At 38.5% G+C, this 26,378-nt stretch overlaps 2 protein-coding genes across 3 annotated transcripts; both read right to left on the bottom strand.

Moving 5' to 3' along the window:
- Positions 1 to 6,587: 6,587 nt before the first annotated feature.
- Positions 6,588 to 8,630, bottom strand: LOC119788854 (retinal cone rhodopsin-sensitive cGMP 3',5'-cyclic phosphodiesterase subunit gamma-like). The gene is made up of 4 exons (XM_038293517.1): positions 8,476 to 8,630; positions 7,189 to 7,303; positions 7,063 to 7,100; positions 6,588 to 6,985 (listed from the first exon to the last, which is right to left on the bottom strand). Coding segments are annotated over exons 1-4 (231 nt in total). The 5' UTR covers positions 8,477 to 8,630; the 3' UTR covers positions 6,588 to 6,908.
- Positions 8,631 to 18,083: 9,453 nt separating this feature from the next.
- LOC119788850 (ras association domain-containing protein 8-like) lies at positions 18,084 to 25,495 on the bottom strand. 2 transcript variants are annotated; one of them, XM_038293509.1, is made up of 6 exons: positions 25,396 to 25,495; positions 23,969 to 24,084; positions 22,683 to 23,330; positions 22,329 to 22,597; positions 18,464 to 18,640; positions 18,084 to 18,283 (listed from the first exon to the last, which is right to left on the bottom strand). In XM_038293509.1, the coding sequence occupies exons 2-5, from the start codon at positions 24,069 to 24,071 to the stop codon at positions 18,497 to 18,499; spliced, it is 1,164 nt and encodes a 387-aa protein (XP_038149437.1). In that variant the 5' UTR covers positions 24,072 to 24,084; positions 25,396 to 25,495; the 3' UTR covers positions 18,084 to 18,283; positions 18,464 to 18,496. The 2 variants fall into 2 exon arrangements, with proteins under 2 accessions (XP_038149437.1, XP_038149438.1); XM_038293510.1 differs by having other exon boundaries at positions 22,335 to 22,597; positions 25,396 to 25,494.
- Between the last annotated feature and the right edge of the window lie 883 nt (positions 25,496 to 26,378).

Below are 26,378 nucleotides of genomic sequence, written 5' to 3'. Positions count from 1 at the left end.
CCGTTTGTTGTTTCTATGGAGCTTCTCTATAAACTGCCGTGTGACATCATTAGAGCTGCAGATGCGAGCAGAAGGTTTCTTCTCTCCTTCTGAAGGCCAATCATTGGGGGTTTTAATCAACTGTTTGAAATGTACATCAGGATCCTGGTACTCAATGATACATTTATTTATTTTATTCACACAGGATCAATTTTAAAGCTTTAATATTGATGCATGCTGATGAAAGCATCTCCTCTTGTACCTTAAAAGGAAGAATTTCAATTCAATTCAATTCAGTTTATTTATATAGCGCCAAATTCACAACACATGTCATCTCAAGGCACTTTACAGTTCAACCAGATCAAATTGATACAAAGTTTTCTATCTAAGGAAAACCAGTTGATTGCATTGACTCATTGACTCAAATACAATCCCCCACACTAAGCATGCTTGTAGCGACAGTGGAGAGGAAAAACTCCCTTTTAACAGGAAGAAACCTCCAGCAGAACCAGGCTCAGTGTGAGCGGCCATCTGCCGAGGCCGACTGGGGTTCAAGGAGACAGAAGCAGAGATACAAAAAGCAGCTGTAAAAGGCGGCCCCGTCCAGGAAACACACAGCCAGGCAGACGAGCTCCAAGGCAGCTCCCATGCCAGAGGACGAAGAAAGCACATCCACTCAGTCACGGTCAGAGAAACAGGACCACACTGGAAAACAGGCCGATCTCCAACATCTATAAACAAGGGTGTTGATAGAAGCAGCACAGCTGATGTTTCTTTCCAGGATGACGTCACAGCCAAACAGGAACAGACGAGGCAAAGCTACTCTGAGGAAAAGCAGAGAGAGCAGAAGGTTAGAGATTGAACTAACAGATTCTGCAGAATAGGAGAACAGAGAGAGAATGAAGCAGAATGATGAAATGGGGGTCCCTATGTCCTCCAAAAGTCTAAGCCTATAGCAGCATAACTATAGAGATAGCTCAGGATAACCTGAGCCACTCTAACTATAAGCTTTATCAAAAAGGAAAGTTTTAAGCCTAGCCTTAAAAGTAGACAGGGTGTCTGCCTCACGGACTAAAACTGGTAGTTGGTTCCACAGGAGAGGAGCCTGATAACTAAAAGATCTGCCTCCCATTCTACTTTTAGAAATTCTAGGAACCACTAGTAAACCTGCAGATTGAGAGCGAAGTGCTCTGTTAGGAACATAAGGAACAATCAGATCTCTGATATAAGATGGAGCTTGGCCATTTAAGGCTTTATATGTGAGAAGGAGGATTTTAAATTCTATTCTTGATTTAACAGGAAGCCAATGAAGAGAAGCCAGGATAGGCGAGATATGATCTCTCTTTTTAATTTTCATTAGAACTCTGGCTGCAGCATTTTGGATCAGCTGAAGGCTTTTAACTACAGTTTGTGGACTTCCTGATAGTAAAGAATTACAATAGTCCAGCCTTGAAGTAACAAATGCATGGACTAGTTTCTCAGCATCACCCCTGGACAGGATATTTCTAATTTTTGCAATGTTCCTCAGATGAAAGAAGGAAATTCTAGAAACCTCCTTGATATGGGACCTAAATGACAGGTCCTGATCAAAAACAACACCAAGATTTTTTACTTTATTATCTGAAATCAGTTTAATCCCATCCAAATGAAGTGACTGGCTAATCAGTTTCTTTTTCAGAGACTCTGGTCCAAAGACTATAACTTCTGTTTTGTCTGCATTCAGAAGCAGAAAGTTAAGAGTCATCCAGGTTTTTATGTCTTCAAGACATGCCTGTAATCTATGTAATGGGTTAGCTTCATCTGGATTTATAGACAGATATAGCTGGGTATCATCAGCATAACAGTGGAAATTAATTCCATGCTGTCTAATAATTCTACCAATTGGGAGCATGTATAAAGTAAAGAGAATTGGTCCTAGCACTGATCCCTGTGGTACTCCACAGGTAACCTTTGAGCGTGTTGAAGATCTATCATTAACATGAACAAACTGAATTCGATCAGATAGATAAGATTTAAACCAGTCTAGTGCTGTTCCTTTAATTCCAACAAAATATTCAAGTCTTTCTAAAAGAATATTATGGTCAACTGTATCAAATGCAGCACTAAGATCCAACAGGACGAGCACAGATACAAGTCCATTATCTGAGGCCATGAGAATATCATTAGTGACTTTCACCAGAGCTGTTTCAGTGCTATGATGAGCTCTAAAGCCAGACTGAAACTCTTCAAAAAGTTCATTATGGTGGAAGTGATCGCAAACTTGTTTGGCAACTACTTTCTCAAGAATTTTGGATAAGAAAGGAAGATTGGATATAGGTCTATAATTGACCAAGTCATCTGGGTCAAGAGACGGTTTCTTAAGCAGAGGTTTAATTACAGCAACCTTAAAAGCTTTAGGTACATATCCCTGTAACAGAGATAGATTAATCACATCTAAAATGGAGGAGGAGATCAAAGGGAATACCTCCTTAAATAACCTGGTTGGAACTGGATCTAACATACAAGTTGAAGGCTTAGATGAAGACAATAATTTTGCTAATTCAGAGAGTTCAACTGGATCAAAGCAGTCTAAACCCAGTTCAGATTCCATGACTACCTCAGGTACAATCGCGGATAGAGGAGTGCTTATGATCTTATTTTTAATAAGATCAATCTTATTTATAAAGAATCCCATAAAGTCATTGCTGCTAAGAGCAGGTGGAATGGACGGTTCAACAGAGCTATGGCTCTGGGTGAGTTTGGCAACTGTATTAAAAAGAAATCTAGGATTATTCTTATTCTCCTCTATTAATGAGGAGAAGTATGCTGCTCTTGCTTTACAAAGGGTCCTATACAGGCACTTAGTGAAGAGCTAAGGAGGAGAACCTAAATTTAGAAAAGTCTCATGAATCCATTAAACAATTGCAACTTCAGAGATCAAAGAACTTATTCTTTGCAAAGGCAAACTATTAAAAAAACCATCAGTAGGAGTTTCTGAGCGGACCCAAGGCATGGGCAGGCAGAACCAGCTCAATGAGATAAAGCATTTAAATAAAAAAAAAAAACATGAAAAAACCTAAAGAATTTAATGAGACAAGCTTTGGAAACAATATTTGCTTTAAAGGAAAAGTCTGGTCAGCAAGGAATAATCAATGGATCCTTATCTATACCTAAAGCGAATACGCCTGTGGTGATTTAATGACTCTAGGGTTAATCAGTAAAAAATTAAAATAATAATTCACTGAGTCTGGGAATAACCATTTTTGCCCAAATATTGTAGCCCCTCCCTCCTGCCATCTTCCAGCAGTGACGTCACGGTGCGGTAAGCCTTGCCCCATTCTCCCCGCTTTACAAGCAAAATCAATGGGAACTACTAGACACATCTGCAATCAACAACAATTATTGAAGATTTTCAGAGGACTTCACCATTGAAATTCACCAGAGCTATAGTGAAACTGACAATGCCCACGTGCATGGCAGCTGGATATTGTAATATATTGGGTAAGAGTGAAAAGAAAAAAAAAAGAGTTATTTCACCTTTCCGATTCCTGATCCTCCACGGACGGGTTCGTCGTTGGATTGCCAACTTGAAGAGGGAGGATTTGCCATCGAACTTCTGGCCAGAGAAAAAAACACATAAAACGTAGCCAAGATTTCGAAGAAGAATGTTTTCAAGATGACTTGGATAATAGCACGTTTTGACAAATACCAGATGCAGCACTGGGACTTGATCAACAGCTGATACCGCACAGTGACGTCACAAATCGGTAGGTGGCAGTAGTGTTCTTTGCAAATCTGAAAGATGTGTGTCCGGATGAAAACATCTACAGTTAGAGATCTCAGGTTGACTCAAACCACAGTGACCCGGAAAAAATTTCTTAATCTACAAGAGTGAAACTTGCTACTGTCAGGATGGAAAAGACAATGGCTGGAAAAAAACACACATAGGTCAGAAGAGGAAAAAGATTATGAATAGTCTAAGATTATGACTGGATGAGTGTTAAGCATGGTGGTGGTAGCAGCAGCATGTGGTCCTGTTTTTTCCAACGTTCTAATGGTGAATCAAAAAAAAATGAAGGGTTAAGCTTTTAGACTAATCTCTAAATCCCCATTTCTGTCCAAAGTTGTAGAGAAAACATTTTCTATTCAGTTAAGGTTTTATTTCTGAGACGTTTCAGTCTAGCTTTAAACCCCTTCTGATAATCATTTGTTCAGTGGACTCTGGTAGCTCTGGTCCTTCCTCTCCCTGACCTGACTGCTGTGTTTGAGAATGTGGACTGGGAGATTCCTTTCCATCATTTCCAATAAGGACTCAGCCCTTCACCCTGATTTTCTGTCCAGCTTTGCACCTTCAGCTGATGTGACCCAAGGTTCCATTTTTGGTCCAATGTGTTTTTTTTTTTGCAACTCTTTTTTTTAAGCATGACATAATTTTTAGGCTGCTCAGTGGTGCAGTGGGTAGCACTGCTGCCTTGCAGCCTGCATGGACTTTGCATGTTCTCCCTGAGCATGTGTGGGTTCTCTCTGGGTACTCTGGCTTCCTCCCACAGTCCAAAAACATGACTGTTAGGTCAATTGGCTTCTCTAAATTCTCCTTAGTGTGTGTGGATTGTTTTTTGTACTGTTTGTCTCTGTGTTGCCCTGTGATGGACTGGGCGACCTGTGCAGGGTGGACCCAGCCTCTCACCTGTAGACAGCTGCTACCAGCTCCCCTACGTGTCCTCAATTACACTCCACTCTGACCAAATAGCAAGTCTTCTTTTCAGCCTATGTCCGTATGTTCAAAGGCCATTGCATCTGTGATGACCATATTTTTTCACACTCTTCTCTACTTATCAGTAAAGAAAATGTTAAAGTTAAAAAGTTCTTACCAAATTTGATTTTAAGCCAAAGTCAATCATAATCTAGAGTGATAGTGCAAGGAGCAGACGTTCTGAGGACATAACAGTTATATGACGACACATCTTAATGTTTGCAGTAAAGCGTCACTCTATTAGGATCAAAGAGAAATCATCTAATATTCAGCTTTACTTTCTGCAGGAGGATGGATTTAAATGGTTTTTGATCCTCTTAAAGAGCCGTGAGAGAGAGAGAAAGAAGGATGGAGTTAAAATCTTTAGTCTTCTTTATTTCTCCTTTTTCTTTCTCATTAGAATGTCTCAACACAATCAATTTATAGACTTTTATTTATTTCTGGTAAGATTTTCTATTTGACACTTTAGATTCAGTTCACCATATTCTTTAAGGTTCCATATTTAGTTGCTTGATTTTATCATTATTTAGTCAGCTCTGGTTGGCTGCTTAGTGGCACAGTGCGTAGCACTGCTGCCTTGCAGCAAGAAGGTTCTGGGTTTGACTTCTGGCCCGGGGTCTTTCTGCATGGAGTTTGCATTTTCTCCCTGAGCATGTGTGGGTTCTCTCTGGGTACTCTGGCTTCCTCCCACAGTACAAAAACACGACTGTTAGGTTAATTGGCTTCTCTAAATTCTCCTTAGGTGTAAGTGTGTGAATGGTTGTTTGTCTCTGTGTTTCACTGGGATAGACTGGCGACCTGTCCAGGGTGGACCCTTCCTCTCGCCCTTTGACAGCTGGAGATGGGCACCAGTACCCCTTGGGATGGATAGTCAGCTCTGGTCAACTTGCGTCATACTCTCTTGTTTTATAATTGTTATTGACAACTTAAGCACTTAGCCTAAGTTGCTTTTAAACAGCTTTATTGACAATTTAACTTGATAAATAACGGGATATGCTGTAAAACCCACTATACCACTAGTTCTGGGATAATTAAGTTGGATTAATATTTAGTGTGAACTTCCCAAACCAGAATTTTTAATACAGTGTCAATAAAAGCAGGTTTATTTGAGGAAACCAACATTTTGAATCAAAATGAAACATCAACCAGACTGATAAAATAAACTGAAATTAATTTACTAAATCAGTTTAGTTCTTTAATTTAATTTGTTAAGTCAATTAGAACAGATGTTCAGACACCATGGACTAAAAAAGTGGATTTATTGTACAAATTTTCATGTTTATACAGACATTTGCATAGTTTTAATCCATCATTCTAGCCTGGGTGCCAGTCCGAACTTAGTCCCGCCCACAAGGTTTGAGTTCGGGGAAGTTCGGTCTGGCTCTGCTCCATAGTAGCGCGAGTATTAAAGCCCACTGTCAGGCGATCCAATCAAATTGTCAGGGCGGGCTTTATACGATGATGGACAGATGATCAAGAGTAACGTTATCAACCACGTGACCAAAGCGCGCTTGGGTGACAACAATAATGGCTGCCGCTGGAGAGTTGAGGTGAGTAGATTCTGCTATTAGGTCTGTTCTAGAAGATATCGACAGCAAATTAATTTTAAAAGAGGAACAGAGAAACGCGATCAAGTCTCATCTTCTTATTCTAGGCGTGAAACTGCACGCTTTGATTTTTGTTGACAACAACTATGCCTCGCTTAACATACGTCACGCACTCCGTTGCTCTTATTGGTTGTAGGTCTATCCAATTGAATACAGAGGCATTTTTTTCCTGGTTCGTTCAAAACACGCCCCATAATCACAGCTCTATGGAGCAGTATCAGACTCATATTCTGACTAGAATTGAGAAGGACGACGTCAGGCTACCATCATTCTATCATTAATGGAAATTATTAAAGGATTGATTTTACATTAAAGAAAAAAAAATACATTTCAACAAAATCTGGGGAATTTGTCATATTTTTTTCAGATAACAGGGCATTGAAATATGATTTTATGAATGGGTTTCTGAAAGTGCAGTTTGGCTGAGAAATATACAAAAATACAAAAAAAACGCTCAACTGCTGCAGAGTCATTCGATGAAAGAACTCCTGCAGCCTAGAGCACATTCCTTCCCTCCAGCAGACATCCTCCAGCAAAACCAAAAAAAAATCCCCAAAACTCTTGGATGTGGCTCCAGGTGTTTTTGGGATCTAGGCGGTTCCAAACTGAGCCAGGTCGCCCAGCTCAACGTCACCAAACTCCTCCCAGGGGCAGATCACTGCAGCATCTGCAGGGAAACAAGCCAAACATGAGGAAATGCTTCAACATGACAAATCTTTAGGCTGAATCTGGACAGAGACTCACCGTCAAGCCCGTCCATCCCTGGCAGAGCGCTGCTGAAGCTGTATGGAAATTAAACATTGAATTAGAAAACATTTGTATCTTCAGAGAAGATTATATTTATACCTGATTTTGAAAGACTCTGCTCACCCTTTCTGCCCTGGTTTGGGAGCTTTGCTCTTGAACTGTCTGCTCTCCTTCTGCTTGAACTCAGCTGGAGTGGGCTTGGTATCCTCAGATACTGCTGATGCATTCATGTTCTCCACTGAGCATCGGAAAGAAGAAAGTTCATACACAGACATGAGTTTTAGGTTCATTAAAACGAGCTGCTTAAATTCTGCTGTTCAAACTTTCAAAATAATAAAGCATTCTGGTATTTTTTACTCACTTAGCAGGAAAATAGCTTTAGCTACCAATGGCATACAAGCTTTATTCATTGGGCACCTTAATGACCCACAGGACCAAATTAAACTATGCCCATGTAATAATGACATCAAAAGAACCTGAAAATACTTGAACCAATCTGTTTCAAAATAAGAAAAATAATTATACAATCAGTTCAATTGAATTGAAGTTGAAATTATACAGAATTTCAGCAGTATTCTGTTTCCTCTGAAGCTGAGAGATTAAGGAATCGCTTCATAAACTGTCTTAAGGTTATCCTGCCAAGAGGTAACAAGGGCTCAGATTACTCTAATTTATTTAATGCCACTGAGAGACGCCTGTCTTTACTGTAGCTAGCGACCGCAAATAGAAAAACAGGATTTAGAAAATGGACTGATGGGATTTATCTGAGTTGAGTCCAGCATTAATGAATCCTTTAGGTTTAAAGCAGCTGGCTTGATGTAATGGATTATAGAGTCCATTACATACCACCAACTCAGGACTTTTCTCAATAAACTTTAAAATGTTAACTGCCAGAGATTTGCAGACTTATAGTTTTACAGCAACAGCTGGTTGGGTGTCGTCTGCATCACATCGAAAGCGTAACATCTGAGCATCCTCTTTAAAAGGTTGTTAAATAACAATAGAGTGCATTCTGTCAAAAGCTGGCGGCAGACAGAAGAACATTCCTAAGCTTTACCATAACATGAACATCCTTGGAACTACAACAACATTTCATGTCCCTTTGTGATAAACAAGTATTTCTGAATCGAAATGAACTAAATTTAAGGACATTTTCTATTTGCAAGAAACAAGAGGGAGCAGGTGGATGGAAGATGAGGGTGGGGAGGGAAATGTGGGACGCCATCCAATTGATGAGTAAAGGAGGAAATATATTTGAACTGATGTAAACTGATCTAGAATGGTGCCTCTGAAGCCCCCAAGAAAGAAAGTGAGATCCTACAGTCCACAGTGTTAAAGGAGATAATAAATCTAGAAGCACAGGAATAGAACCTGCTCAGCACAATAAACACATTAACAAATTCTACTTACTTGTTTTCTGATGTTAAAGATGATTTTCCTTGCAGGCAAGCATGTAAGAAGTTGTTGCAAGACAAAGAAGTAGTCCTCTTTCTTCTTGCTTTCTCAGTCTTCTGTCTCCTCATCCAAACGTCTGCCTTTATACACCTTCAGGGATTAGCTTCCTCTCAGCTCTGGGGTGGATTAGGTCTTATGACTAAGCCTTGTTAATTCATAATACCTGGGAGCCTTTTGTTGTGTTCCATTCTAATCCCAAACAATTTGCATCTAAAATAAAGACATTGACACAAAATCAACACAAAATCTAGTTGGTTTAATTTTATTTTTATAAAGAAGACTTATTTTGTAACATTTTCTCTTGCAGCCGTCTAAGTTTTCCTGACTGAAATAAAAGGGGATACAGCTGACACATGAGTAGCTGACTGGTTGGTCTGTTCCGGGATAACAGGATGAGTCACAGAGATGATAAAAGCTTGCATAACACGGATGATGTTCAAATCTCCAGGGGCTGAATCAGCCTCTCGACCTTTCCACAGCATGTGCGGATACATGTATGTGTTCATAACATCCCGATGCATTACCTTGCAGCGAACACAGAGGTGTTATCGCATTCTCATCCTCTTTCCGACACCTGTGCTAAATCACCTGCTGAGCTTTACTGGTGCGTATGAACAGCATCACAGACTGAATGATGCAATATGTCACATAAGGAGACGTAATAGGATTAATTGTGTCATATATGAATTCAACTGCACTACGTCTTTCTAGTATTTTCTGACTATAAATGAGATTACAATAAAAAGTCAGTCATTTAACAGTTGCTGCTTTTTGACCTGAAAAGTGTTATAATAGGTTCATTGCATTTAAAGTCAATTCCTCTGCAGAAAGAAATTATTCATAAGTGTGATAAGATGCGTCAAGATGCCCCGCTCCTGCTGCTTTAGACCTTTTGATGCCCCTTGATAGATTTAGACTCAACTTTATTTATCTCTTAGGATTACTCCTTCAGGGAAATTCTGGTTCCAGTAACTTAGAGTAGAGCATAGAAGTACAAAGGGCAGAGTTAAAGCAAGATGCCAATTTAAGATAAAAATACAACAGACAGTATAAAAAGAGTGTATGCAGCATACAGCATAAAAGAGTTGTAATTTCCTGGAATATGTTTCCTTTAGATATAAAATATGTGCACAGTAGAGAGCTAGAAGTCTACACAGTAGTTGAGATGACCTGACCTTATAAATAAGTAAAAAACTACACAGTAGTTGGCATGTGTTATTGCACAGTGAGAGAGCAGAATATTGCATATGAGTGACAATAGGTAATTTGTTTTGCATGAGATGTCTAAGAGCCGGCGTTAGGTTTATTCAGTGATGATTATAAAATTAATGTGTGCTTATGAAACATTTGTGCAAGGGGATGCTCCACTCCTGTCTCATGATTCAGTCAGGAGACCATCCTGCCTTGTCATTCTGATGGAGCATTCTGTCTTCATGAACTGATCAATTGTTCTGTCAGAACAATACTCTGTTTGTAACCATGCGTCATGTTCTGTTAATGAAATGCTCTGCGGAGGAGGTCCAGTGGGAGACAGTGTGTTTGAGTCTGGGGTTCAACTGTCTCTCCTTTCTGCAGAAATAATTGTATCCATAATTGTGTATTTCAGCTCTTCCTTTTTCTAAAAACGTACATTTTATGAACCCGACAGCCGGCTCCCCTCACCAGTTTGTCCAGTCTGGAGGTGTCCTTCTTCGATGCAATTCAACCACTGAATTTAAACCATGCAGCAGCTTCTGCTGCCTCAATCGAGTGTGTTGTGAATGTAGTATTAGAGCAGAATTTCTATAACTTTTTAATTTATCTGAATTTTATATTCAACAGTCAAGGTTACAAGTCAACTTAGCTCTATCAGCCCTTAAGCAGGATGTTTTCCATTATATTAATATTTCTACATATGAGCAGATCGTTTTATCTCTTAATCTGGTTATGATCAGCAGAATTTTAAATAGCTTCCAACTACATTCTCTGTCATTCTCCACTCTTCCCTCAGTATATAAGCTGACTAGTTGGTTGTTTTGCTCATTGTTGGATTATGGTTGTTGGATAAGCCTCAACTTCCCTGTTTTATCTTAGCTACATTTGCAGTTCATCTCCATTGCATAGGTGCATTGTTTTCATGTTGTCATGTGTTCCTTCTTTATTCTAGTACCCTGATGGACCTTGTTTGACATCTGGGACAGATTTAGTCCTTCAGACCTTACTCTCTCTATTTCACTGCATAGTTCACTGACCTGTTCTCCCTGCAACTTCCTAAGCTTTTCACTTATCAGTCAGTCTGTTTTAATTCAATTTTCCATGTGAAATACCTTGAGATGACATGCATTGTAAGTTTATGCTATATAGATTATTAAATTGAATTCATACTTGACTACTGCACTCCAACCATGGCTGAGTGTCCGAACTGTTCCCTGAAAGTCTTTCATTCCACACAAAATGCTGCAGAGATGGTTCTCAGTGCAGATTGGAACAGAATCATTGTCATCATTTGACTTAAGTGTTTTATTTTTATATTTCTAAATATTTGCTTTGCAAATGAATCTTAGTTTTTACAGTTTTTTTCTATCTTATTTTTTGTATTTGCAGTGTGACAGGTTTGGTCGTTTGGCAGTGCTGTATAAAAAAAGCTAATGGATTTAGAATATTTAGAGCATAGATCATGCTATTGTTGGAAAAGACGCCATGTAGCTGGTTTGCTGCTGTTTGCTGTTCATCAAACCAACTGTTGCCACATGAGAGGTATTTTATTAGATATTAAAAAAGATGATCCATTAATGTTAGAATTAAGCCTCAACTTCCCTGTTATATCTTAGCTACATTTGCAGATCATCTCCATTGCAGAGGTGCATTATTTGTATGTTATCCTACCGCTTAATGTCTGATCGCATCATCCAGAATCTGTGTTCCTTCTTTCTTCTAGTAACCTGACAGACCTTGTTTGCCATTTGGGACAGATTTAGTCCTCCAGACATTTATATTTAACATTTCTCCACTTTTCTGATAACATTATAGGCTGGGAGCGGGATTTTTAGACCTCTTTTTTTTTCAATGTTTAGTGATTAAGTTTGAAAAGAAAAAAAAAATCTCCAACCAACAATGAAGTTTGCATAAAAATCTATACAACCCCAAAGAACTGCTTTTTATCATTTAAAACATTCTTTTTTTTTAATGTTTAGAACAGGGGTCTTCAACGTTTTCCAGGCTAAGTACCCTCAAACTGATGGCGAGATGGAGCGGGGACCCCTAATTATATATATTCTATGAAATTCTTTTATATCAAACTGGTCCTATAGTCACTCTATGGAGTAGTGTGACGATTTAACCCTGTGAAGTAACAAAATGCAACGAAAGTAATTTCGCCCTTGGATTATTAAAGTATTTCTGATTCTGATTCCTGGTTGATTGGACAAGTGTTGTGAATAAAACGGTGCTTAATTTGAAATAGCTCCTGAATGTGTGCATTGATGACTGAAAAACATCTTCTGCCTCCATTTATTACTACATTTATTTACTACAGTGTGTTGAATTCATGTTAATGAGTATTTTAAGACGTTTCAATTAGTTGAAAAAAAAAATGCAAGGGCGGGGGTATAATAAAAAAGTCTAATCAACTAAATATACCCCATGCAGTACCTCCGCGGACCCCCTAGGGGTCACAGACCCCCTGTTGAAGACCTCCGGTTTAGAAGAAGTAAAACCAGTCAGCGACTGTTTGATCCTTTTATATAGATGCACATCATGCCTGTAGTAATCCATATGCTTATGTTAGGATAATTGTCACTGATGACGTGTAATATTTTGATATCCTGGAGCCATGGATGTCTCCTCATCTGCTAACATGTATGAAGTAAAATGTGATGATATGCCAGATTGGAGATGCATAAAACATGTTTTTAACTGTTAATCGGGGCCACTTCCTGAGATGTGAGCCCTGAGGGGAGCAGCTGCCTTCTGTAAATTCTAAGCAACTTCTCGATCTGAGTAAGATTACAGTTTATATCAGAATCTGTTGTCATATTTCCTAGTTATTTAATACATATAAAGTATTAAAAAGTGTTATTTAAAGAGTTTTTCCCAAGTGATCTCTTTTCAGGAAAATGAACCGTAGAGATAGAGCTTCCAGGTGCATACACAGAGCCTATCTTTAACACTTTGTAGACAGAAACTATGAAACAGGAAACAAACCAAATTGATTAAAAGAACTTTATTCACACTAGCAGACATGAACAAACAGTCCTGCTTTTAATATACACCTGATTTAAATAAAGAAGATTACATAGGAAAATTATAGGTAGTTTTTCTCTTTTTTTATAACAGTAAAATATTTTAATGTTCCTTGTAGAGAGATTATAATACTTAACATATGAACGTTTTCTTTGTACGCAGGTGCAGCAAAGCTCAAGAACTGGTAAGGCTTGTTTGTTCAAGTTTCTATTTTGTCACAGAGTAAGATTATCAATTGTTTTCTATAAAACTGCATCAATGCATGATCGCAATTTATTTTCATTCAACTGAAGCTTTGATGTTTCTGCTGCGTGAAGCTCGACTCCTTATCCTCAGGAACTCTTCAACAGCGCGGCTCGGTTCGGTTCATATCAGAACTTTAAACTATTCCAAACTGAGCCAATTTGCTCAGCTCCACTTCTCCAAACTCCTCCCAGGGACAGACCACTGCAGAATCTACAGACAGACAAACCAGTTCAATGTTTCATCGAAACCTCTAAATCCTTTGGTGCCGTCTTATATTTCCATTAAGCTCACCATCAAGATCCTCCAATGCTGAGTCATGGTTGTTCACTCTGTTTCAGAGAGACAAAAATATATTTATTCTGCTGCTGGTTTAAATCTCTTCCTGTCTGAGGAGAGATAGACTGGACTCACCCCTTCTGTCCTCGTTTGGGAGCTTTGCTCTTGAACTGCATGCAGTCCTTCTGCTCCATCTCTGGCAGAGACGGCTTGGTTCCCTCTGCTGCTGCTGCTGAACTCATTTTACAGACTCTGTATCACAAAAACACAAAATGCAATAAGTTAAACTAAGTGTAAGTGTATATCAAAAATGAGTTTATTTAGCCTTATTTTAAGCAGGTTAATAAGATGCTTTGCCAGGTGAGTGAGCATTTATGTTGTTAATATAAGACAATTAGATATTATGCACTCTGAATAAGATCATTGAGTTTTTAGAGAAAAACGTCTTATTCCAAATGGCAATTTGAAAAATCAATGGGACAATACACTTATCTTAAGAAACATTACCTCACATATATTTTATTTTTGCAGGATATAAGCTATGAATGCATCTGAAAAAAAAGAAAGAAAGATTAGCTCACTTTATTTGAGCTCCTTTTTAAATCCTTGATGCTGCTGCTGGTATTTCTGTACTATGCATTCATGTTTCCCAATGTTTACACCCGTGTTAATCAAAAGGTGTCCACTGTTTCCCTCCCTTATTTATGATAAATGCCGATTTATTTGATATGTAACAGTTTCACTAATTTAAATTTAAAAAGTACATTTAAATTGGATAAAATCAAAATCCACTTACTCGTTTCTGTGGGGGCGTCACAGAAATATTGGTTATTAAAAATGCTTTTCAGTAAAAGTCAACAGCAATAACGATGATTTCATTCAAAATGTATTTATTAAAAATGCTTAACAATTCCTGTAATTAATGAATAGCACAATGAAAGAAACAATGTCTCATCTAAACATCCCTCACTTAATAAAAGTTAACAATAACTCTCAACTCCCAATACCAGATGATACTCAGCCTCAGTAATGAATAAAATAATGTCTGTTCTGTAGGCTATTGGAAAAAATAAATTAACAAATGAGCTTATTAACAAAAAATACCTCTTGTGTAGCAAAAATAATAAAAAATGTACCAAAAACGAACAAACATATCAACAGACTATCTTTACTTTCGGAGTCCAGGTGGCTTTTCAGATCCCTTGCACCTCCATTGGACACCGAGACATATGTGCCTGCTTTGCACACTGTGCACAAGGCCTCCCATTTGTCTCGAACCCGGTCTGAAAGTGGGGAAACTCTTTTGTAAATCGTCGGTAAACATACATTTGTGCTTTTGCATGTTGTTGGCGTACTGACAGCCACGCAATCTATTCTGATTAAGAAGAGGGCTGCCCGCACAGATGCGGCTCAGGGATTACGTCACACGCAGTGTCGTGCGCAGTGCCCTAGCGCCTGTAAATTTATTGGTCCAATTAAGGTAATAAAAAAAAATCAGGACATTTCCTCACTTTCTAAAAAAACCCGGGACGCCCGGGACAGGACGTGAAATACGGATATGTCCCGGGTAATACGGATGTTTGGTCACCCTACGATACCCGATACCTGGCTGTGCAGTATCGGCCGATACCGATACCATCTGTTTGAAATAGATGTGTGTGTATATATGAGGAACTGCATACTACTTGGATGTAAAATAATTGCCATCATGGCTTTGTCAAGCTGCTGCCTACCTTTGTAAAGCAGGAAAAAGACTAATACAAAGTAAATCCAGTAGAACTCTTTATTGCCTACCTGGAATGGGAGACAATAGTTGTATACATTTTTGGCTCTCTAAATGGGATCGTGCCCTATTTGTTGATACTCGCCGCTACTGATACCACCATTTTAGTGCTGGATTGGGGCCCCGCCCGATACCACACACTAGTTTCATTGCTAACTCAGATAAGGTCATCAGAAGCTTTTCTCTGTGGAAGCGAAGTTCTCACCTGATCCTGTTGGAGAAGTCAGAGAACCACAAAGAGAAGCTCCTGTATCTTTCTGCCGCCTGTCTGTGTCCGTCCACTCCCACAGTGGCAGCTTTTCTACACCTGCCAAGCACAGACAAAGCTGTTGATGGGGCTGTGATCCGCCAGCATGTAATAATCCTAAGAGTAGATGGTATCAGTGGTCCAAACAAAGCTCTTTGACGGCAGAAAGGTCATTGAACCAGAGCTCTGCTCTCTGCTTAGAAGGTGTCTCTGTTCTGTGGAGGACAAGAAAGTTGGACGGAAAGGTGGACAATTTGATTTGGACAGAGTAAAGAGCGAAAGTCTTGCTCACTGATCTGTCCACTCTGGAAGCTAAGCAGATCCAATTTGGAACAATTGGATTCAGATAACAGGCACCTACATGTAAATCAGTTACCTGCAGATTACAGCACATGGTCCAGTTCATAGCTGTCCTCAGAACGAACCCTCTGGGCTAAAATTATACGTCCATTTTATCCATCTCAGCTTCAGGTTAGAGTTTCGAACTCTAGGTCCGTCTGACACAGAGACATCAGCAGGGTCATCTGAGGGCATCAGCTGTACTTACTGCATTAATGCCTGATGTGATTTACCATCACCTGCCTGTGAGGCCAACAGCTGACAGAAGATGATCCTTTATTTTATGATTTAAAAAAAAAACGTAATTCAATCTTTAATGACTGTTTAAACTCAAGATTACACCACCTGAATAACAACAAACAATAAAATCAATTTGTATTGGTTAGAGATATTTAATTTCTTAGCTGTTAATATTGCCTCTAAGAAATAGGACAGAATCCAGAGAAATGTGAGAAGGGATTACTGCATAAAACCCCCCCCGAAACAACAGTCAAAGTCATTCATTCTGCAGATACAACTGGAAGCTTGTTACAAATTAAAGTGAGATTAGCTGCGCCATCTAGTGACAAAAAGAGGAAGCTCTCAACAGATTTCTGAAGAGGCAGAAACACTCAGCTGAGTGCAATAAATCTGCAGGGAGACTTGGTGGCAGCAGAGTCTGATGTTTCAGCTTCAAAAGAAGGACAAGTATCTGGTATTCTGCACATATCCACTGATCAAAAGGTCAGCTTCTGTGGAGCAATGAGTTAAAGCTTTTAGAGATGATGGATCAGTGTGTTAGGATAATTATCATTGATTATGTGTGAGTTTATTTCACTTTGATATTACCTGCCATTTGCCTGTCAGAACTGATGTTTCCTCCAATTGTTTATCTAATTAGGACGGTTCCTCTGTCCAGATATACAGTTATAATCTTCATTCTGTTTTTGGCAAATATTTGGGAATGGAATGAGAGCGGTGTCCTTTAGCTAAGAACAAAATGGAATATTTCGATAAGGCTGGAGCAATGGATGTCTCCTCATTTGCAAGCGTGTGTGATGTAATGATGTTGCAGACTGGAGATGTATAAAATACTTTTTTAACTGTTAATCGGGGCCACTCCCCGATAGGTGAGCCTGGAGGTGAGCAGCTGCCTTCTGTAACTCTAAGCAACTTCTCTGATCTGAGTGAGATTATAATTTCTATCAGAACCTGTTGTCATGTCTCATGGTTTTTTATTACATATATGTATTATGAAGTGTTATTTAAATAGTTTGTCCCGAGTGATCTCTTTTCAGGAAAGCAAACCAGAGAGAGAAAGCTTCAAGGTGCAGACACAGAGCTTTCCTTTAACAAGTGGTTTATCTGGAGATGGAAGAAAGGTCCTTATGCTGAAAGGAGATGCTCTGGGGCTACTCTGCTTCCTCCAGGACTAGAAACCTGCAGCTTGAGGAGTAGATGGTTGCTTCAACTCTTAAAAAATCCTGGTGGGATGTGTTCTGCTTTCTGTGTCCTTTGAACAGGACAGTGATACCAGTCACACCTCACTGTCCACATCACTCAGCCTCCGTTGCATAAGGCATCCTGGGGGGAAGGGGAGAGGCTCCATGTGCAAAACGATGCTGCAAAACTCCGGACTGAGATTTTTCTTCTAGAGTGACACATTTTCCTTACTGCGGAGAACTTTTCTGTTGGGAATGTAAGGGGTCCTAAAGGCTGTAAAAAACTAAACGCACATCCATGGATGAGGGTTTTTTTGTTTGTTTTCTTCTGCAGAACTAGTAGCCTGCCACGATGACCTTTACGGTTTTGCCTTCTCAGTTCATTTCTATGTTTTAAGTTTCTTAGTTTATTCTTATGTTGTGTTCGTTTATTAGGATTAATTTTTTTTATCTCTATTATTCTTTTCCTTTTAGTTTAAAAGTTTCTTGGTGATTTTTTATTTAAATGGTCTTCCACCATTTGTATTGCTGCAGTTCTTCTTTCTCAGCTGCTTGACATTATTCCCTGAATAACTTAACCTGAATTATGTAATGTATATTTGTACACATATATTTGAAATTCTGAATAAGTAAATCTCCTCTCATCCTTCAGCATATTAGCTTACAGTTCCTTCCATTAAGCCGCATTCCTCTGCAGGTGCTTCATGTCCCGTTCTCTCTGAACAAGATCATCTAAAAAAATTGTTTTTCATTATTGGAAAACTCTATTTGCAAGTTCCTGCAGTTTGGATCTTTACCAAGCATCAAATGACTGCAAGAGGTAAAATAAATAACTGTGTGAAATAATATCAATATGGAGTTAATATAAATAAGTGGTGTGCTAAACTACAGTCTGTCAGGTTGTTAATCACAGTTAAACTGTAATATTCATACTTCTTATAACATGGACATGATGGTAAAATGCTGGAATGATTTTGTCGTTAATCTTTGGCGGCCTCTGGTGGAAGAAAGGTGAACTGCTGGAACTTTATTTAAGAGATTGAATAGAAAAACTTTATTTTTACATATAAAAAGCTACATCATAGATCATAGAACTGTACACACTTCAGGTAGTTCATTAAATAACAGACTTCATTTTCCCACGTTTCCAGCAGTAACGATGTTCACACACAAACACACATAGAGATGTATCTTCACACGTCTTCAAGGCTTTTTTCCTTCATCTGTTTCCTGACGCAGAAACCAAAACATATCAGTGTGAGCTTCTTATGTAGATTCCTCTTTTCAAATTAAATTAAATAAATACATGTTTCTGCTCTGTGACTAAAATTGTTTTATAGAGAGTAAAACATGTTGGATAAATAAACAACTGCTGTATAATTAAATCATTTAGACCTGTTTATAACAAACCTTCTAATTCTCTGGCTTCTCCTATTTCCTGATTCAAGCTTTGCTGAGGTAGACTTCATTAACGGACACAGAGTTCCCCTGATCAGAGTACGGGTTTACCCCGGCCTGCTTGATGAACTGCTGCAGGTCACACTGCCTCAGCTCCTTGTTCAGCCCATCGATCATCTCCATTCTGTCCTGAAAACATCAGAGGAACCAAAGGTTTATTAGGGAGGACCATATCTGCACCCTTATTAACCACCCCAAAGGCACTCTCATGTTGCTATAAAGTCCACACTGAAAAAATAACCCAACCGCTTTTGGCATTTACCATTTTTAGTTACCTTAACACAATTATTTTATGTCCCACCCTGCTAAAATGAAACAATTGTGTTAAAGTAACAAGACATTATTAAGTAAATGCCAAAAACGGATGTTTTTTTTTCAGTGTATGAAAAAAATTTATAATTCCGTAGACATGCCTCATCATACAGGTAAAGATCTGAGCAGGTGAAACATCCAGGAATTTTACAGCATTTATGAGGGGGGAGCTGGTCCAGGGTGAGCCGGTATTTTTCAAAGGTGCAAGACACAAAAGAATGGAACTAAACAGAGGTCAATAGTTCTTGTGAGCCAACGAGCCCCTAGCAGCTCCGGTTAAGCTTATTTCTCAGAAAGACTGACATGTGACAGTCTGTGGGATTTGAACCAGGCACCTTGTAGCCAGTGGTGGTTCAAGAAAATGTTCATAGCGATGGTCAGGCAGAGGACAATGTGCACTGAGGGGTGGCTAAAACTGACAGGCACCAAAAACATCTTATGTTCGATCTATACTGATCAAAATATAGATCAACATCTAGATTTTCCAAACAAATCACTGAAGACAGACCAGATTTTTATTCCTGCTTTCCTCGCTGATAAAGCTATCTCCTCATATTTATAAAGAGGTTTTGTTTAAACAAATTTATGGTTCTACATAATATATATAAATATAGTAAAAGGGTTGAGCAATGTTCTTTATCTGTATTAATCCTCTTTATTTGTAGTATATTGTAGTGAATGATTTATTGTTGCATTTTTGCATCCAGTTTTTGGTTACTAAACCAAATTTGAAAAAGTGGAAGTACTGTAGGAAATTCCCCATGATGGTATCGCTGCTGCCACCATCAGGCTAAGCGAAGAACTGCTTGTTCCAGGGACATCAAATTAAATAACCTGGTAGGAGTTGCCAATGAGGGGATATGGCCCCCCTGGTCACCCCTATAGATCTGCCCCTGCTTGTAACATCCTCTAAACTACTGCTGGGGAGTTAGAAAAAAAAAAGATAAAAAGTAAAGTTAGCTTAATAGTGGCATCAAAGAGCAGCCTGACTGAATCACTTTCTCATCCTCTTGTTACTGTTGTTCATTTGTTCATCGTTCACTGAACAGAAAAACCTGAATCTAGATTCCCCACAATCAGCTGAAGAAGGCAAAGAAATATTTCAGTAAATTATTTCCTGTTTAAATTAACCTGAAGTGTCTGAGACTGAATGATAAACCTTCTAAAATGTGCTTTAACTTACAGTTCAGCTTAATAACATTATTAGGATGTTTCGCTATTATTAATAGAAAAGCTTAATGTGAGTTTACTTCCTAAACTGTCTGTCCTGTGTGAATCAAGGACAACATCCCAGATCATTACTCCACATCAGGTCTTTAATTAGTTAAATGTCCTTTGACTTTCTTCCTTTTACGTAAAATCAATTCTTCCATGGAAAGAAACATGAACACAAAATCCTAAATTTAGAATAAGCTGCAGCTCTGGTTCTGATTTCTAAGGCTAGTTGAACAAATAGAGCAAAGCTGCTGCAGGTATTATAGCTGGTGTGTTAATGATCCACGGTCTCATCTAAAATTATTGTTTGTTGAACACATTAGCATAACATTTAATTTTGCTTGTGGCTGCATGTTGAGGCTGCATCTGTCCTGGACAGAAGAACTCAGAAATAACTTTTTATTTAATAAAACTACAGATTCTTTAAACTGGCCTGAGTCTCAATATAGTTAGCTGTGGATTCTAACTTCCTTTTTAATACAGTTTTTCAGCCATGTGGACTTAGATTTAGACAAACTATTTTTTTATTGGATCTTCTCCATAGGACTGCATTATAGAAAACCAACAGTATCTGTTGAACAAGCATCTATTACCAAGCCTAAAGTTATGAAATTTAATATATTACTTGGTTCAAGTAGCTTAAACAAGACATAAGCAGAACATAAACTATATCTGTTCATATCTGAACATCAACAAACTGAATAACAGGTTAAATCTGGGTTCAGAATGTTTAAATGGAAATATCTCCAAAAGGTTTAACTAATGACTAATTTTAGATCCTTTGGACGTCTGAATCTGATACTTCCTTTTCAGCTCTGCTCCTCAGTTTCAGCTGAAACTATTGAAATATTTCTCTTCTGCTTTAGGCTGAGTGTTGATATCATGATCTGTCTGTTTTCTTCCTCAGTCTAATCTCCTCGCTGTCTTTGGTAAATCCTGCTCCTTTGTTCGTTCCGGTTTGTCTTGTTTTCAGGTTTCTCAGGCTCTCTGTGACTTTTATTCCTGTTTGTTCATCATCTGTCCTTTAAATGTTCAACGTGTTAAAAAATATTTTAAACTAAAAGCTCAGTGTGATTAACAGACTGGATTTATGTCAGTTTTATTTTTTTTTTGTACACATTAAAGAAGACAAATATCAGACCTTCTCATTGGAGAAAATCCTCCTATCCAACATGATCATCAGCTGCTCTAAAGAATCTAAATATTCAAAATAAACTAGAATCACTGTTTTATATGTTTACCTTCATATCTTCTGACAGCATCAGTTTTTTTTTTATCTTGAATAAAATATTTACACCATGCAGCATGACCAAAAGCTTTGGTTTGTTCTTATTATTGTTTAAAAGCAAATGTAAGATGTTTTATTAAGGATGTAAATCATTTCTAAAAATTAAGATTATGTAAAAAAAATACCAACTGACCTCCAATGCAATTATTATACTTTTTATTTTTATCCGGACTTTCAGTTTGATTTTTATTTGATTGAATTTATTAAACATATTTTAATTCAGGTTATATCTTTTATTTAATCTATTGAACCTTAACATTATTAAAGTTGTATTAAATATATTTACATTTAGTCTCCTTTGTTCTTTTTTCCTGATGTCTGCATTTTGTTTAACTCATCAAGTTTTATTGTTGTTTGTTTTCTCATTGCATTGATCTCATTATGAATGTAAATGCTATATAATTAAAAGTCTAACTATCATCTTTAAACTCATTCTAGAGGAGTTATTATCTGCTGACTGAAGTGAAGCAAACGTGTTGTTAAATATTTTTATGTTGAAACAAACTTCACTTCCTTCTCTCAGACTTAATGAAACCAAAAAGATCAATTAAGGTTCTGCAGGTTAATGGATCTTCCTCTTTTCCTCCTGCTTAGCAGCTTCATCTAAAACATCACATCTTTAGCTCTGCTTTCTCTGCATTTTAGACCCTGCCTCAGCCTTAAACCACTGGCTGTTTAATACTGGCTCTGTCATTTGGTCACCGTCTGTTTCATATTATTTATAAATCTTAATGTGCAAACCAGGCATGAGCTGAATCCAAACGCTCCACCAGGAGAAGTTGGGATAAGTTTGGATTTTAAACGACAGTTTAGACACTATTTTTAAGTGGTGCAGCTTTTTTTAGTCTGTAAACCAGAAGCAGCATCCAGACATCAGCCAATCACAGCCAGGCTTTGAGCAGGAAGACAAACCAGCTGCAGCTCGGCTGAGCAGCAGTTTAACTGATGTTCCTGGTCTGGTTTCCTTCTCCCTCAGCCAGAATGGTGGATAATGAGGTATACCTTTACCCTTTCTTCTGCAGTCTGCAGCTCCCACTGCGTCTCTGCTAAAGCTGCGTCCAGATCCTCTCCAAGCTGCAGCCGGTTGTGGAGCTCCTCTGTCAGCGACCTCAGGGCCTCATCAGTCTGCTGGACCTCCTCATTTGAATTTTGCACCTGGATTCGATGATCTAAGTCCTGCTCCAGATGCTCATAGCGAGTCTGGAGCACCTTAATCTCGTAACTCTGGTCATCTATTGATGAGTGGATCTGTTCGAGACGTCTCTGCATCTCTGTAGGATGCAGGTTGTCTTATTTTAGGAGGCTTAGAGGATACAAACATTCAACATAAAAACAAAGCCATATTTGAACTCCTACCTTGTTCTCGTTCCATTTCCACCTTCAGCTCCTTCTCCCAGTTTTCTCCATAAATCAGCTCCACCTCGTACTGCTTCAGTTGAAATTCCAGCTCCTGCAGGTCCTCCGTTAGGTCTGGTATTGGATCTGGAAGTGAAGAGGATGTGACCCTCTGGTCCAAAAGTCCTGTTTCCTTCTCCAGAGCTTCAATCTGAGCCTCCAGGTCATGCAGCATATTCTGCTGCTGCAGGATCTGCCCGAACATCTCCTCTTTCTGAGGATCAGAGGGATATTTCTTTGCAGAATGATCTTTGAATGAACCACGAGATGGCCGCTCTTCTGCTGATTCCCCCAGAGTTGGAGACCAGTTCCTGCTGGGTTTGTTCCTCCTGGGAAGAGTCGAGGGACCCAGATTGAAGGAGAGAGCTTTCTGAGGACAGTTATACTTCATTAGTTCTGGTTCTGAGGGCTCCACCAGTGGAGGAAGACTGTCTTTGGAGGATTTATGTGGACCTTCGCTGTGGCTGGGACCGGTCCTCCTCAGGATGAAGTGGACCTCTGCAGCCAGCTGACCCATCTGAGCCAGCAGCTTCATGGGGCAGTCATGGGCACCCAGGGGGCGCTCCAACCCTCGGAACTTCCTGATCAGAACATATCGACCCGTCTGGCCTGCGTGGGCAGAATGCAAACATGAGACTTTTGCAGAAAATTTTACGTCTTTTTGATTTAAGCAACAACAGCAAACAAATAAATAAAGGGCAGAAAACATAAAATAGCTTTTTTCTGAGGTTCTTATACAACTGTTGGTTACATAAGAAATGATTCTCATACTTAAGAGTTAAAGAAATTCCCCTCCTGTTATTGCTTCTCCTATTTGTTGACTATGTTTTACCTTCTATGCCATGTTCTCTTAACATCATCCCAAAGAGACAAAAACAGTTATTATCACTTAATGAATGTCTGGTTTAAATTAGTTAAAACATTTCAGAGGTGATCCTCGGGGCTCATTCTTCTCCCCCCTTCTGTTTATTTCTATCTGCTACTTTTAGTTCACATTTTATAGGAATTGCAACTTAGAATTTAATCATACACAAATAGGAAAGAGCTGCACATTTGTTCAAAAACTCTCATCACCTCCTTATTTTACTGTGAGACTTACTTTATATTGAAATCAGTTCTCTTCTATAATAAATACTCTAAGTTGTTTATAGTAAAATTAACTCCTCTGATGCTTTTATATCACATAGGGAAGCCTGAGCTCTTTCTACATTTTTCCCCACTAATTGGATATCGGTGGAACGACGTACCGATGGCCTGTGCAAGCGAGATGACGACGTCATGACAGGGAGTATTCAGCGAGAGACCGCAGACCACCCTGATGACCCCGTCCACCCAGACCTTCAACTCCATCTGTGACTGTGATCTGCAAGAAGACATGACAGGAACAAGCTTAGTTACTCAGTTTAATTAATTTACAGGTTAAAGAGAAAAACACAGAACAGAAAAACATTTCCTGGGTTCATTCCTACATTTTGCTTTGCTATAAAACGTATTGTCAATAATATTGTTAAAGGTAAATAAAATGCAGCTCTTATACTTTTTTGTTCTAAAATCATCTCCAAATATAAAAGTTCTTCATTCAGATGATTGAATGTCAGAGGAGTTAATGAGAGCTAGTTTTTTGTTAAAATTAGAGTGTTTTCTTTGCAGATCATTTCTGTATGCAACAGGAAGGAGATGAACACGAAATTTATGGAGAAGATTTATAAAATGTGTCTTCTCAGTTTCATAAACAGCCTAATTTAATACAATATAAGCCTAAAATCTACTATTTTAAACACAATGATTTAAATCTAAACTAATGTTTAGCAACATATCAAGTCGTGGGAAGTATCCATGCTGAAGTCACATGTTTGCAGCTTCGCAGGTTTCTGCTGAAAGCAGGAATGCTGCAGAACACGCCGACATTCCTGCAGGACCCAGACTCCCACCTCACATTCCTCCACTCTCTGTTTATTCTGCTTCACATCAGTATCAGTATCCCCTCCAAATCAATACTGTTGCTTCTTTCACACTAAAATATTTATATTCTCACTTTATTACGAGAACAGGTATTCATGCTCAGTGAAATATTTTCAGCCCATCAACAACATTTTAAAATTTCCATTGAGCTTAAAAATTGGAACATTTCCTAAAAAGGTTTGGTGATTTTCAAAGTTTTTCAGCTTCTATTATTATATCAGCAACATGATAAAACACTAAAGTTTTTATTCTTTTTCTGTACATTTAAACTTTATTGTTTTACAACAGTTATTTTTGTTTTTTCAGGTATATTTAGCATCTTTTTAGTATAGTCCACAGAATAGAAAACATTTTACATCAAGTAAATTCTTTTTTTCAGAGGAAACGACTTAAGTCAAAATAAAATGTTACTTTACATTTATTTTTGTGCATATTTGTTATATATTTCTCTAAATCAAACACATGATTAGTTTAATTATTTAAAAAAAATTATCTAGTCCAGAATTTTTTTTTATTTTAAATATAAAATATAATATAAAAATATATATGTTTGAGTGATTATTCTATCACTGCACTAAAAACACACCCTGCTGCTCGGTATGAACAGTTTAGATCTGTGAGGGAAAAAACCAAGTAATAATCTTTAGGACAATTAGCATAATAATTGGCCTACTTCTGATTAGGAAATGAGAAAATTAGAGGAAACACTCACCTTCCTGTTCAAACTTCTCGTTGGTTCTGAGCTCAGGTTGGTCGGATGGCTGAATTAAAGTGACTGAAACACCTTCAGACACGAACTTCACCCAGGAGGAAGGAGGAGGAGTGGAGCTGAGGAATGCAGCTCATCTGGCTGCTCTGCATATGACTGATGTCACCCTGAAGCTGCTGGGTGATAATAAGCACTTTTACTGCTTTATTTTACAACTGTTTTCTACTTCCATCTCAGCAGATAGATCTTGTTTTTCCAACATTTAGTGGATTAAGGGTTTAATTTGACCAGTTTTGATCTCTGATCTTATGTCATATTTAGTTCTTCATTAAACTGCTAACCTGAAAACAGAAAAAAGCAACTTTGTGCCTCTGCTATAAAATGCTATCACTTTTCTCCTATTATCTCTAACTGGGGTATATTTGAATGACCTGCTGCAGGATGAACCTGTTGCTGGTTTAAAGCCAACCCCTGTTCCTGGGGTCAGTGATGTCACTGTGACGCAGCCCTTTGGCTCTTGCCAATGAGGGAAAACCGGGAGTGTCTCCTGCTGCCAACCGGTCTGTCTCCAGATCTGCAGCATTCCAGGCCATGTTTGAGTCTCAGCGGCTGTTTGTGTTTAAATCAGTCAACAACTCAGCAAAGATTCCTCCGACTCTGAACCAGAGACAAACACAGACAGCTGAGCAGAGCCTAACAGGGATGTTAGGGCCGTAATGCTACTGAAACACTTAGCAGTGAGATACCATCAGTTTGGTGCCTGATCTTTAAATCATGCTGCAGGACTCCTTTATGTTGGGGTCACAGATAGTTTGCAGTACAAACCTAAAACTAGTCATTCATCATCTTCTGGTGCTCCTCATGTACAATCACAGAAAATGCTCAAAACTTTATTTATAAAGCCCTTTTCATACAGTCAGAGTGGGTACAGGGTTGAGCATGTGCATTATTTTTTTTAGTGAAGGGGCGGGTCTTTTCAGAAATTC

Source organism: Cyprinodon tularosa, unplaced genomic scaffold (assembly GCF_016077235.1).
Source record: "Cyprinodon tularosa strain WSP-4 unplaced genomic scaffold, ASM1607723v1 ctg328, whole genome shotgun sequence".
Taxonomy (NCBI): domain Eukaryota; kingdom Metazoa; phylum Chordata; class Actinopteri; order Cyprinodontiformes; family Cyprinodontidae; genus Cyprinodon; species Cyprinodon tularosa.
Note: the sequence above shows the minus strand (reverse complement) of the source record. Positions and strands in the feature narration are given on the sequence as shown.